Genomic DNA, 14,604 nt, shown 5'->3' on the forward strand with positions numbered 1-14,604 from the left:
AAAAAAAAAAAAAAAAAAAAAAAAGAAAGAACAAATAAAGAAAACAGCCAGCGTAGTGGAAAAAACTTTTCAAGTAGAGAATAAAATATTTAGATTCTCTTTGAGAAAATTTTCATTTTGTAGCTGTCCATTTCAACCAAGCACATGGGCCAAAAGCACTCTAGTGCTTTTGACTTTTCCCAAGAGTGTGAGATCCTACATTTGTTGGGAGGAGAACAAAGCATTTTTTATAAAGGTGTGAAAACCTCTCCCTAACAGACGTGTTTTAAAAACCTTGAGGGGAAGCCCTAAAGGGAAAGCCAAAGAGGACAATAACTGTTAGCGGTGGGCTTGGGCGGTTACAGAAAGAATCTTTATTCTTACACCCAACATGGTGTTTTTAAGTATCTTTACTCTTACACCCAACCATTGTGATTTTAAGTGTGGGATGCCTAAAGCACCCTCAAACATTAGCACAACTCAACACAAAACAAGGATTAAAAGCCACCGAATGGTATGTATGATATCATGTAAAGAGGCAACGGATCCATAGAAGACATCAATGAGGTGGAATCAATACTACTTTGAATACCTTTGAACCTCTGAATATTATATGATGCATTTGAAGAGAAGGATCTTTGAAGCCTTTTTAGCTCCTTGTCATCATAGCAATAGTACGCTTTCTTCCCCCTCTCAACCTGGTGATTTCCAAAAAAAAAATAAAAGAAAAGAATAAGGCAAAGAAAATAACCACAAAAAGAACTAAAACTAATCATGATTCTGCATCTCTGACCCATCAAGAGGGAAAGCGAACCTTGTAAAGAGGTGGAACTCCAATATAAATGCAACCTTCGTCAAACAATGCTTTCTGTAATCAAGAACAAACATCAAATTCGTTTTCGTTCCATTAAATTGTGCATTTCAAGTTTGCTTTTGCATCTTACATGTCCCTAGCAATAAATCATAGAGACAATTACTGTACCTGATATCTAAAGAAAAATGTTAAGAGAAGAGTTCGGATATGAGCACCATCTACATCAGCATCCGTCAATATGATTATTTTATGATAACGAAGAGCCTCCTTTTTAAAATCTTCCCCCTGACGCCAAAAGTAAATGCAAAATCTAAGGAAAAAGTAATAATTTTAAACAATTTAAGGACAAAAAATATTATAAACCTTGACTCCAAGTCCAAGAGCAAGAATTAAATTCTGAATCTCTTCATTTTTGTACATTGCAGCCTCGTCTTTCCTCTCAATGTTTAAGATTTTTCCCCTCAAAGGGAGAATAGCCTGCATTGAGCATTTATAACAAATTAAGGATACCATGCAAGAAAATTCATTTTTGTACTTAACTATAGATTGTACGATAAACATTCGTACAATCCTGATTTTGCTGACTAAAAATGAAAAAACTTAAGTGACTGAAGGACTGGAGAATTATAAAAAGGAAAAGGACAATATGTACGGTATAAAAATAATATGTATCCATTTTTTAAGAATATTACATCACATGTAGATTAGAACATGCAGAATTGTCAAGAATATTAAAAATAAAACAACATAATTGGGTTCCTTAAACCCCTTCACCCTATTGTATGCATAGCTACTTTTTCAACAAACTCCGTAGTTGATCACTGAGTATGCTCTTTTAGTATCCTAATAACAACTCTAATATTTTCCCACTAATAAACTGCAGCGGCCCAAGCCCACCGCTAGAGATATTATCCTCTTTGGACTTTCCCTTTCGAGTTTCCCCCAAGGTTTTCAAAACGCATCTGCTAGGGAGAGGTTTCTACACCCTTATAAAGAATGTTTTGTTCTCCTCAACCGATGTGGGATCTCACATAAACCTTACACCGCCCCAAAAAGTACTTTGTCCTCAGAGGTGTAGTTGATCAATCAATTATCATGAAGAAAAAAGGCACAAAAATAAAATCTAAACCACTAACAACAAATTAGGATATGGAAAGAAAACCATAGTTCAAATTATTAGTTTTTTAAATTTTTTAATAAGAAACAAAAGAATACATATGGCTGAAAACATTATACAAAAGGGAAAATGAGATATTCCCACATAGCGAAAGGGTAACAAAAAAGACTCCCACATGGCTGCAATATGAACAAGATCATAATTACAAAAAGATATAGAGAAAGAACACCAAATGGAGGAGTCTAATTGACTCCTATAACTCATTAATGTCGCATGCTAACTCCTATAATAATTCAGCCATCTCCTTTGAAGCAGATCCCCTGGCATTAATTTTTCTTTGGACAAAAACCCACAAGAAAATCTTCACCTTCTTTGACACCTTAGCTTTCAAGATGGCCTTAGTCATCTCAATCGATAAAGGGCCATGTTTCAACACAGAAACTAAGGAATACAACATGAAGCAACCATCATTTTGGATAGACCACGATTTAGAATCTTAACTTTTGGACGGCTTAATTGATTCCAACACATTTTATAAAGACAACTATTCCAGAGCTTCCTTATCAGTCAAATTTCTTCTAATAGGCAAACCCAATTGCTGGAGGATTCAGACCAACATTGAGAAACCAACTCTCTTTAGAAGTTGTGATATTATAGATCCTCGGGAAAGAGAACTTGAGTGCTCTGTTTTTAGGCCTTTCTCATTTAAAATCAATTCTTTTCACATTATTTTGAGGGAAAAAAAAAAAAAAAAAAAAAGGAAGAAGAAGAAACTATCCTAATATTTGGGATTTACAAAGCAAACCAATCATTAGCAATCAGAGGATACCTGGAAGCGCCTATCACGGCCCTGTTTTGCACTTCCACCTGCAGAGTCTCCTTCAACAATGAAAATTTCTGCAGCAGAGGAGAAAAAATGAGATTAAAGAAAAATATATTTCTCAAAAAAGGAAAAAAGAATAAAATGCACTCATAATGCGAACATTTCCGATAAAATTTTCAATAATTTTTAGTATATGACAAGTTAGACAACTGTTTTTTTTTTTTTTAATATTTTTGAGTATTAAGGTCAACTTGCATACTCAACTTAGGAACAACATTTTACGTAGACCAAATAATACAATGCGAGCAAAAGTTCCAAGATTCATGGCGATAGAACAACATATAAGTTAACATGCTTGCATATCCACCATTGGAGTCTCCAACAATTATTCCAATAATTACATATCCGATTTGACTCATGGACAAATATGCAAGCATACGTTTATTAAGAAAATTCATAGAATATTAAATCTTAAGTAACCACCATAGCCTAAACTCATTCTCTTTAAACCATCTATTTTTACCTTGATACTAAATGACCATTAGGCCAACCATGGCGATATTGGATACTCAAATAATGATTAAGTGCCTACATTGATGATGCTTTTTTCCCGAGAGAATGGAACACGAGTCTTCAGATATATATATAATGAATATTTAGATATGTTATATTATAACCATCTAAATTTCTGCGTGGGTTGGTAAGGGTGCCCAATGGCCCCTAACTATGGTGAAGTCTCACTGGGAGAGTTGCTATGTTACAAATAACTGGAAAAGTTGGGCAGTAAACCAAATGACTTTAAACAGTATTTGACTAGACTAAAGCCAGTAAAATACTATCAAGTAATCTCCATGCTATAAAGCCTAGAAGAAACTGGAAATTCCATCCATATCAATGGAATTCTTATAGAAAATATTACATCAATGGAAACTTGTTTCTCTATTTCCATCCAAGCGTAAGCTAAATACCTGAGTCCTCAGGATTAGTTGATGAGCAATCAGCTAGTTTGCCGGGAAGTGATGATGAACGCAAGACACTTTTTTGTCTCACAAGCTCCCTTGCCCTCTTAGCAGCCAGAGCTGCCTGAAAATAAGAATAATAAGAAGAAAATAATTACTTCAAGTTAAGAGGAATTACAAAATGGAATCCCACAATTAGAGCACTTTTGAAAGGAATGAATCATGCATACAACTTCGTTGTCTTACAGAAAATCACCTTGAGAGCATTTAAAGATTTTGAAAGGATTAAATCAAGGACATCAGGGTGCAACTCCAGGTATTCAGTTAGGTACTCCTGTATAGATTGCTCAACTACTTTTCGCACTTCAGGATTTCCCAACCTTGTCTTTTAGGAATAGACAAAAAAGTAAGATACACATTATAGAGGAGAAAGCATAGATAATAGCGGTATAAACTGGCCCAGACATCAAAATTAAAATTCATATTGACATAATTTTGGAAGGTTACCTTAGTCTGTCCTTCAAACTCTGGATTTTGGACCCTCACAGAGACAACACAGGTTAATCCCTCCCTAACATGTTCACCACTTAAGCTGATATCCTTGTCCTGGAAGAAATACATAATTGTGTTTAGTTTATTTCCTTCTATTAATAATTCTTTAGTTGAACTATAAGAAAATCAAATATTCTTGTCGCACCTCACATGACAAGAGAATGAGGGTGTGTGTGCATTTGAAAATAATCAATTAACGCCAAAAAAGCTACAAAACGAGAAAGATTAAATATATTCACCCTAGACCATATAGTTGGTTAGAACCAAAATAATAATAATAATAATAATAACTCCCATAATAATTAGAGGTAGCAGCCCAAAAAGTAACATGGAAGCTAATATGATTCTACACTGGCCTATCCTCCTTCATATCAGAAAAATATATGGCTTCCTTCGTTTCACTTACGCTAAAGGATGATAGAGATTAGTCCTCAGCATTTCAGCATTTCAGCATTTTCTTTCGAATGATGACCATAGGCTTGCCACACAAGTCTCCAAGATTTTTGGAGCACAAAAATAGAACTAGGATTCCTCTTCTGGATTTTAAATATAAGATTTCCATGACCACAAACAAATTTTGCATGAGATTGCAAAGTACATTCTGGTTTAAGGACTAGAGGCATATAATAAAAATACTTAACCCTGTTTAGAAATATCACATCAAGTTTCTGTTCTGTATGACCATATAGACCACAACTTTTTTTTTTTTATGAGAAACAAAGTTTTACCATGTATGAAGCTACAATTGGAAAGGGGCAGAGGAGAGAGTTTCATCTTGAAGACAATTGGGAAGTTACCAGAACAAAACCCAAGTGACACAAAATGAAGCCTGGTTATGGAAGACCCTAAGGTTATTAGAAAGATAATTTAATTACCTTTTATTTCTCATTTTTTATGATACCTAGGAATGGGGGGTTTGGGCATTTGGTAGGAAGTAGGAAGGAGAGAGCAAGGAAATAGAAGAAGATTTTTCTGAATAAAGCAGAAAAGTAATTTACTCCATCTTTGTATTTGACCACAAGAATCCAGAACATGAAGCAGCCATAAAGTTAATGCAAAATATGCCATTATCGAGCAAAGGTTATATTCAAATCTCTGACCATGTAAATGAGCAATACACGTACAAACACATTATGAACTAGATAAAACTCTGGAAACAATACCACCTTAATAATCTTTGATTTCTTTCCAAGATTATTTAGAGTTCTCGTCAATGAAGCCTTCATCCCATCTATATGGGTGCCACCATCAATAGTCCGTATGCTATTAGCATATCCCAGAATTGTGTCTGAATATGCATCTGCACACCTAGTAAACAATCAACAAGGCAGACAATATTAAGATTCTTGCCAAATAAGTGTTAGTTGCCGTATGATTCTTATCATCTCATGCTATGACTGGCAATCAAAATTCACAATTCTGACTTTGCAAAGCCCTGATAGTCCAATAACCAGGTAAGAAATCCAAACAGTTGAAAAAAAAAGTAACATATTTCTAGTATGGAGATTTTCAATCAATCAGGCGTTGAGAGTAATAGTTTCGTGGAATCTCATTGTTCACACAAAATAATACAAGATTTGAGAAAATCCAGTGAACACCAAGATTAAAGGACATACCACTGAAGTGCAATATCAATGGCTACTCCATCCGTTTCTTTTCTGAAACCAAATACATCATGAAGTGGTTTCTGGAGAAACGAAAATGAGCATTAGTAGTGATTATAGTTAGCTTTATAATGTATAGTGTATGAAACATGAAATGAAAATTAGGGGAGACCTGTGACAAGAACTGAAGAAGAAATTAAAAAAATAAAAATAAGACAAAGGGAAGAACAATAAGATGATATACTTTATCACTGTTCAACCATGCCACATATTCAACCAAGCCACCAGCATAGCAGTATTCATTGTATTGGTTCTTCTCCACATCATCATCTTCTTTTGTAAGGGTTATAGTCAACTGCAAGGGTCATATCACAGGGGTGGTAAGTCATACATTGTTTCAGAGGCTTCCAACATGTAATAGAAACCAATAAGCTATCTCCTGCCACATATGCTTGGTCGATGATTTTCCAGAAAACGGAAAAGGCTGATTAGTATCATGGAAGGCATCATTTTATATAAATAAAAACAAAAAAAAAAAATACAAAAGGTACCTTGGGGTTTAGAAAAGCTAGCTCCCTAATTCGTCCAGATATTGTGTTGTAGTCAAATTGTATTACAGTAGTAAAGACTGGATAAAATTAGAAGGAACACGTGAATTAAAGTGGAAAGAAAGACCAACAAGAAAGGTTCTTATGCTTGGTAAATAATTGGAAATTAAATCAACATTGTTAAACGCTAACCAAAAGAAAAATATAAATTAACATAATAACAACAGAAATATTTCAGACCATGATGGTCAAGTAAAACCTTCTTTGTCAGGCCAAAATCTGATGCGAGTTCCTTGATGATCTTTCAACTCATTTGAAGGAACATGGCATGTTAGAGTGGTTGCCGGCTTTCCACGGGAATACTTTTGGTGGAACTCTTTCCCATCACGCCAAATACAAACTTCCAACGACTGCAAAGCAAGTAAAAATTTGTCATTTTAAAGTAACTAACAGGAAGTCGAGACTCTCAACCACTCTTCAATTTCTGTCTGTTCAGGCACCAATGGTGACATGAGTTTTATGCACAGATTATTTCAAGTTAATTATTTGTTCATTATTGTCTCGCCAGTAAGGGGAGATTGAAGCTGCCGATTTTATCCGATGAATATAGAAAGGAGAAACTACAAATTATAGTTTAACCATGCATCCAAGAGTTCAATTTCAGACAAAAGTCTATAAAATGGATTACAGACAAACCTCAGACAAGGCATTAACCACCGACAGACCCACGCCATGTAGTCCACCTGAGACACTGTAGCCACTGCTGGAACCACCAAATTTGCCACCTGCATGTAATACCTGTACAATCCAATAGCACATTAGTCTCGCCACCTTGGTAGGATTACAAAGGAAAGATTGCTCGTGGTCACAGTTCTTGTTAGAAATAGCAACTTCATTCAAACCTGATAAAACATTTAACTGACCTAGCAGTACAGCCATAAAATGCGAAAATAAAATCAGATTGCAAAGTAGAAAAGGAACAGGATCATGATCCAAACAATGAGTATTTGAAATATTTCTTTTTGTATGGATATTTGAAAGCATCATAAACAAAGTTGAATATTAAAACTATATGAAGTATGTGAGGGTGCACTGCTTATTATGGTGCTCTGTTTATAACAATTTTTGTAACCACGATTTTGTAAAAGTTTATACCAATTAGGAATAATCTCCATGGTGTGTGGGGATAGCATCTCCTTTTTTCTATATCTTTTACTTATAAAATATATAAGTCTTTGTTTCCTATGAAAACAAATCCATCTAAAGTCATATACATATATGATTATAATAACCTTAAATTTTGAATCCTTTTATTTTTTCTTGATGAAAACTTGGATTCTATTAAAATGAAAAACCTAAAATCATTTTCAAAATTAAGGTGCTGTTTCAGTTCGTTACTTGGTATTTTATTATTAAAAGAATTATCATTCAGTAACATTTTAGGGTCGATAGTTCATTGTTGTTCTAGAAGGAAAAAAAAATCTTAATTGCAAATCAAACATGAAATATGCACAAAATTACTCTGCTCCCTTTTCTCATGCTTTTTACCCAGCAAACTACTTTTAAATTTTAAGTTGTATGGATATAAGGACAATATTCCACCTTTTATTGTTCCAAGACTACACAATTAATACATGCAAGCAAAAACTATTCCATGGTAACTCGAGCAAGATGTTGTTCATGAAGCAATACCGTCAACACCGTCTCCAAGGAGGATTTCTTCGTAACAGGATGCAAATCAGTAGGGATCTGCAACATATAATTCAAAAGTTTACACAGGAAAAAGTAACTACAATGTTCACAACAGTTACGTATTATTAACTTGAAAACATTCGTCCAACAGCAGCATTTCAATCTTAATAGCACATTCTGCATGAAGCCAAAAGTTAAATTTATAAATTATTATAATTAGTATAAAAAAAAAAACACTTCCTTCTAAAGGTATGCCTTCAGTAAAACCTTATGAAAAAATTCCTCTTCTTTTTGTAGCATTGATTGGCTTGGAAGTGATTTTCCTCTCTTTTTCTATTAATTTATTATATCACTGAAATGATAGTATGTTTCTCATAAAAAAATAAAAAAGTAATCCTGCCAACTAGAAAAAGATTATAGTGAAACAAACCATACAATTTTGAGTATCAAGATTGTGAATAAACTAAATCAAAATTTAAGAAAAATGTTAAACACCTATTATAATGATTACAATTTGAAGAACACTGTTCAAGTTAGTAGGAATATGAATTGAATGCAGTAATCTGAGCTTTATGCTGTCAAGCTGAAAAGAATTGAGATAAAATGATAAATCATACCCCACGTCCATTGTCAGTGATGCTCACAGAATTATCTGCATGCAAGACAACATCTATCTTTGAGGCAAAACCAGCTTGAGCCTCATCAACAGCGTTATCCAATATTTCATAGACCTGCCAAGATCAATAAAGACATCTCATCAAACTTTTACTATTCTCTGTTGGGGGGTGGATTTTCTCCATGTTAGAATTAGAAAAGTCAAATACCAAATGATGCAGTCCACGAGGTCCTGTGCTCCCAATATACATTCCAGGCCTCTTTCTTACAGGATCTAAGCCTTCCAGTACCTAAAAATTTCAAGCAACCAGCAAGAACCAAGATCAGAATCTGGAAGTATGCACCACAAACAATTAACCAGGAAATAAATCCTAGATTATGCTTCGGTAACAATTTCTCCTTCATATGCACTTATACATGTATTTACTCAAAGACTAAGAGTTTTTATCCTTACAATATTCAACCCAATGGTTGGCTAACGGAAGAGGAAATTTCAACCGATCTGTTGGTTCAAAATTCCAGCAATGGTCGTAGAATTTCAGCTTTCAATGCTATCTAACAGTTGAAGTGCTAAATACATCTTTTTGAAATATCCTTTTGCTTAAATGTGTTGTGGCAAAGCCTTCTTTAGAACGAACCCTATTGCTGAGAACCATTGTGAATTGGCCTAAGAACCCCTTGGTTATGCACACTCCTAGCACACTAATACTAAACTCTACAAGTCAATGTGATTCAAATCAAGGGACTTAAGTTAGGTACAGACTATCTCTTAGGTTAAAACCTTGAAATATTGAAACACTTGAGTTTTTGATGATCAATCAACTTTAAATGTCTTTTGAGCATGCAAACCTAAACACAAAATTGCATAAAGGGAGCTCAAAAATCTTAAAGTACATATGTTTGTTTCTGAAAAAGCATTATAAAAACAAGGGAACTAAATGCTCTATCATATACAATAAGAAAATTGGATATCAATTAAAAAGGTAAAAAAATCAATGTTTTGGAAAGCATGGCTTTTCAAGCATGCATCTTAACGCCCCACAATAAAGTATATTCTCCAAAGACCATCTCAATAAGCAACATTTTTCTATTGTGTGCATCACAACAACTAAATAAATAACAAACAACGTTTCTTTTGAACTTCACATTTAGTGAACACCAAAAAACAGGGAAAGACTTACCTTGATAAATTAGGTATTCACTAAATCATTAGACTTACTGGGCATTGGCTTCAACATAGGCAGGTCAAGGATATCTTCTCTCTAAAGAATCATGATATTGGTAGAGAATTCGTTCAAGTGAGATGTTCAACATTCATCCATCCATATGTAACCTCCGCTTCCGTCTTGATACATAGTTGACCCTTCTAACCATTGGTTCCAGGATAACAACCAAAGACTAAAGTTCGGTCCTAGTAAGATCGCAGTGAGACATCTATGCATGAGGCGGCCATTGTTGATGCCCCATTCCAAAAAATTGCAAGCAATGCTATCAAAGAACCATACCTTCCTAAATTTTTGTCATTTCAGACAGAAAGGAAATGAGACCCTAAAAAGCCCTTCATTAACACTTTAGCAGGTGGGGTTGAAGGGAGGTTTACATACAACCAAGGAAAAGTGACTTATGATTGAATCTTTAAGGCATGTTTATTATATGGTAGATCCAAGTCCATGGCAGGTTTCAAGTTCACTAGAAGCTTTGGGAACCACCATAGGAGGTGTGATACATGCATTCATTTCATGAAAGGAAACGACAATGATGGTGATAGTCACCTTAACATTTGGGCCAAGGTTGCAGACTCTCCACTTCAAGGGGCTTTGGCATAGGTGATTTCAATCAAAAGAAGGCTTTATTTTTAAAAGGGCTAGAGATATTCTCATGGGGACAAGTCTTTGTGGAAAGGCATTATCATAAGCAATTATAGTAGGCAAACACTAAATGGACCATTCAGGCAAGTAGCAACCCATGGAAGGACATTATCAAAAAAAAAACCTTTTCGAGGAAAATTCCAATTTCACTAAAAGAATTGAAGAAAAAAAAGATTTTGGCAAGATAACTGGCCTCACATTTCTTTTCCTTTTCCTAATGCTATTGCAAGTCTATGTTCTAAGTCTCTTTGGGTCACGGAAACTAGTTGGCCTTGAGCTTGGGATCTTAAGCTTAGAAGACAACTTCTGAGCAAGGCAGTGGAAGAATGGCCTAATCTAACATCCTTACTTTGAAATATGTTTCCACGTAAAGCAAGAAGATGGTATTATTTGGATCCCCAACCCATCTAGGTCTTACTCGGTCAAATTGGGGAGCATAATTCTTCCATCTATGATTTCTTATTTGGATCAGCGGCTTAGCAAATGATATGGAAAGGCAGCAGTCCTTTGGAAACAACTTTTTTCCATTTGTTCTTATCTCCTGATAATTGTCTAATATGCAAGAGTAGTATAGAACTATCGACCAATTCTTCCTCCATTGCTCTACGCTTTCAAAGGTTGACCTACGACTGTTTTGATCTTGTCCGTCCTGAGAGTGTGGAAGATGGTTTGTTCAAATTTAAAGATGAAGACATAATTATGGACAACCACATGAGAGCTCTACTTTGGCTTCTTCAAAAATTGAGAATTCAACCACATGATAATTGTCTAATATGCAAGAGTAGTATAGAACTATCAACCAATTCTTCCTTCATTGCTCTACGCTTTCAAAGGTTGACCTACGACTGTTTTGATCTTGTCCGTCCTGAGAGTGTGGAAGATGGTTTGTTCAAATTTAAAGATGAAGACATAATTATGGACAACCACATGAGAGCTCTACTTTGGCTTCTTCAAAAATTGAGAATTCAACCACATGATAATTGTCTAATATGCAAGAGTAGTATAGAACTATCAACCAATTCTTCCTTCATTGCTCTACGCTTTCAAAGGTTGACCTACGACTGTTTTGATCTTGTCCGTCCTGAGAGTGTGGAAGATGGTTTGTTCAAATTTAAAGATGAAGACATAATTATGGACAACCACATGAGAGCTCTACTTTGGCTTCTTCAAAAATTGAGAATTCAACCACATGATAATTGTCTAATATGCAAGAGTAGTATAGAACTATCAACCAATTCTTCCTTCATTGCTCTACGCTTTCAAAGGTTGACCTACGACTGTTTTGATCTTGTCCGTCCTGAGAGTGTGGAAGATGGTTTGTTCAAATTTAAAGATGAAGACATAATTATGGACAACCACATGAGAGCTCTACTTTGGCTTCTTCAAAAATTGAGAATTCAAGGTCATTCTCAAATAAGTTAAATTTTTTTGTAAATTGCTGAGACTTCAATTATAGTCTTAAATTTGAGTGCCCTCCACAAATTTTTTCGTAATAGCCCATATTTTCTTCACACCTTAGATTGGAGGCCTTGTGTCTGATTCCTTCTCCATAGGCTTAGGAATCCCTCTTCTTAAGATCTTAGGTTGTTTCTCTTTTTTCTGGTATATATATTTTTGTTTCTCATAAAAAAAAAAGAAGAAAAAAACAAAACAATAACAGTCTGCAACTGAATTTGTCCAACTAATTTTTCCACCCCACACAATATCTGCACTATAAAATACTTACAATATGAAGTAAACTTTCCATTGGTATGCCAACATGTCTGTAGTGGAAAAGGTTTGACAACAATTGAGAGAAATGCTTTAATTATTTTCAAAATTTCATTCAACTATCGAGAAAATATTGAAAATATCAAGATAAAAGTAAATTATGACAATTTATAATATACATAAGAACTACTCTAAACTTTTATTGATTAGTTCGAACATTTTTACAAGTCCATGTAATTTTCATGAATTTATGTCAGTGCCCATTAACGTTGACATTTCAATAGTATATTCACAAATTTGAATTGCAATTAACTCGTTGATTCAAGCCCAACGCTTAGTCAAGAAGTCCTTTAAAAGATTCTGAAAATCAGGAAGGAAGAGGAGTGATGAACATAGCGATGATCAATGTCTTTTACGAAATATGATGCTTAACAAATAACATAAATTGGAAGTTACATGTGCATGTGTTCATCTTTTGCATGAACCCAATAACAAATGTTAACTCAATAACACATCTAACGTAAAAACATTGACTCAGAATTTGAAATTCCCAATTACTTGCCTGAATTTGCTCCGACCCATAAGCCTTCGAACTCTCACTTCCCGGCGATGTTTTAGTAGCAGCACTTGATGACATGAAAGCCGTCGCAGAGACTACTACATTTTGTGCCAGCCGCAAGCTAGTGGGAATCTTCCTCGCTCGAAATCTTGTCCCACTAGCTCCATTAAAATGACAAAGATTAAGAAAAAATTCAAATAAATTAAAATAAAGCAAAAGCATTGTTGACCGCGCAAAATTATTCAAGAAAACCAAAACCAAAACCAAAAGCCAAAATAATCACATTAGCACGTTTGATTACTAAGGCCATTAAAATGCAGTTCAAAGCTAATACCTCAAATCACAACCCACCCAAAACACCAAAACAGAACGAGACTCAATTCATTATCTTAAAATGTAAACACCGAAACATGAGAAAAACATAAAGAAACACATTCTGAACACTCCTGCATATTATCCAACGAAAAACAGAGTAAAGAGGTAGAACCTGAACTCAAGGAAACTGAAGGGAGGAGCGCGAGAGGCGGATGAAGTAAGGGAGCGGAGGTGAATAGAGGAAGGGAAGAGGGAGGCTGATGAAGCCATGAGGCGAAGGTGAAGATAAGGAGGAGTTTTAAGAAGATGAAGAAGATTGCGAAGCGCCATGAAAGGTCTTTTTGTGCTGAAAAATGGAGGGAGGTCTGAGGTTGGGGTTTCGGCTGATGAGGAGGATAAACCCCTTTTGCATCGCCTAATTGGGCTTCACATAATGGGCTTTACATAATGGGCTTTACATAATGGGCTTCAAATTTATCCAGCCCAAAATATTTTGGGATAACGGGTAAGTTTTGTAAAAATATTTTAAAAAATCTTTATTATTAATACTATATTTAAAAAATACTCGAATAACATTAATACTATTTACCTTTATAAATAAAAGTTAAAAAAAAAATTACCTGCATATTAATTGTAAATGTATTTTTAAATCTTTTATAAAAAGATTAAAAGTATTTTTGAAGTTTAAAAAAAAATTAAAAATATTAATGAAAATTTTAAAATTTTAAAAATAATTTTAAAAGTTCTTTTTTAAACTATATTTGAGTATTTTTAATTTTTTTTTTTTTTTTAGTTTAGAGTATAATTGAAATTTTTGAAATTTTATATTTTTATTAGACCCGTTCAAAGTTTAAAGGTATTTATTAATTTAGCTTTATTTTTAATTAATTGAAATTATAGTGATGAAAATTGTAATGAAACCGCTACTCCATGCATGTCATGATTACTAGTTTGAAAAATCATTCAAATTTACGTTCACAAAATTCATTTAAAATTGAACTGTAACATCAAAGATAGTGTAACTAAAAATAGGAAAAAACGACTTCTCCTATCAAATTTAAAACCAATGCAGATGCCCTCATCACGTATTCTGACTACTTTCATAGCTTCCATGGTAGATGTTGTCGTGGTTTGAGTATTTAAAAATATTCAGTAAAAATGCAATTGCATGCAAATCATAGTCAATGGTGGGACCTATCTTTTTGTGACGGTTCTTTAGGCTCTACTTTCTCTTTCCGAATAGGGTTGGATGTGTAGTATATCATCTATACATGATTTCATGCACGCGCGTATGAATCTACTAGATGGGCTTGTATACGTACCCTCTAAACCTGACTACAGGCTCACGCACGCTCAAGCTACTAAAAATCAATAGAAGGAAAGGAGTGTGTGTCACATCATGGTGTAGCGTCTATATAAAAAAGATATTGAAGAAGTATCTCATACTTG

General features: G+C 34.3%; 1 protein-coding gene across 2 annotated transcripts in view; it reads right to left on the reverse strand.

Annotated features, from left to right (window-relative positions):
- The window catches only part of LOC111467169 (DNA gyrase subunit B, chloroplastic/mitochondrial-like), a 16,492-nt gene extending 2,941 nt beyond the window's left edge, over positions 1–13,551 (reverse strand). For both annotated transcript variants that reach the window (XR_002714493.1, XM_023111967.1), the window contains exons 1-19: positions 13,328–13,551; positions 12,844–12,997; positions 8,913–8,993; positions 8,706–8,819; positions 8,089–8,145; positions 7,093–7,194; positions 6,656–6,806; positions 6,400–6,476; positions 6,093–6,203; positions 5,861–5,931; positions 5,411–5,552; positions 4,200–4,298; positions 3,949–4,077; positions 3,702–3,816; positions 2,740–2,807; positions 1,157–1,270; positions 962–1,078; positions 794–847; positions 572–677 (exon numbers count right to left, since the gene is read on the reverse strand). Coding sequence is in view for 1 of the 2 variants with exons in the window: in XM_023111967.1 (XP_022967735.1) it covers positions 572–677; positions 794–847; positions 962–1,078; positions 1,157–1,270; positions 2,740–2,807; positions 3,702–3,816; positions 3,949–4,077; positions 4,200–4,298; positions 5,411–5,552; positions 5,861–5,931; positions 6,093–6,203; positions 6,400–6,476; positions 6,656–6,806; positions 7,093–7,194; positions 8,089–8,145; positions 8,706–8,819; positions 8,913–8,993; positions 12,844–12,997; positions 13,328–13,485 (2,020 nt within the window). In the remaining variant the exon portion in view is untranslated. The remainder of the gene's footprint in view (positions 1–571; positions 678–793; positions 848–961; positions 1,079–1,156; positions 1,271–2,739; positions 2,808–3,701; positions 3,817–3,948; positions 4,078–4,199; positions 4,299–5,410; positions 5,553–5,860; positions 5,932–6,092; positions 6,204–6,399; positions 6,477–6,655; positions 6,807–7,092; positions 7,195–8,088; positions 8,146–8,705; positions 8,820–8,912; positions 8,994–12,843; positions 12,998–13,327) is intronic.
- Between the last annotated feature and the right edge of the window lie 1,053 nt (positions 13,552–14,604).

This window comes from Cucurbita maxima, unplaced genomic scaffold, assembly GCF_002738345.1.
Source record: "Cucurbita maxima cultivar Rimu unplaced genomic scaffold, Cmax_1.0 Cma_Scf00033, whole genome shotgun sequence".
Taxonomy (NCBI): domain Eukaryota; kingdom Viridiplantae; phylum Streptophyta; class Magnoliopsida; order Cucurbitales; family Cucurbitaceae; genus Cucurbita; species Cucurbita maxima.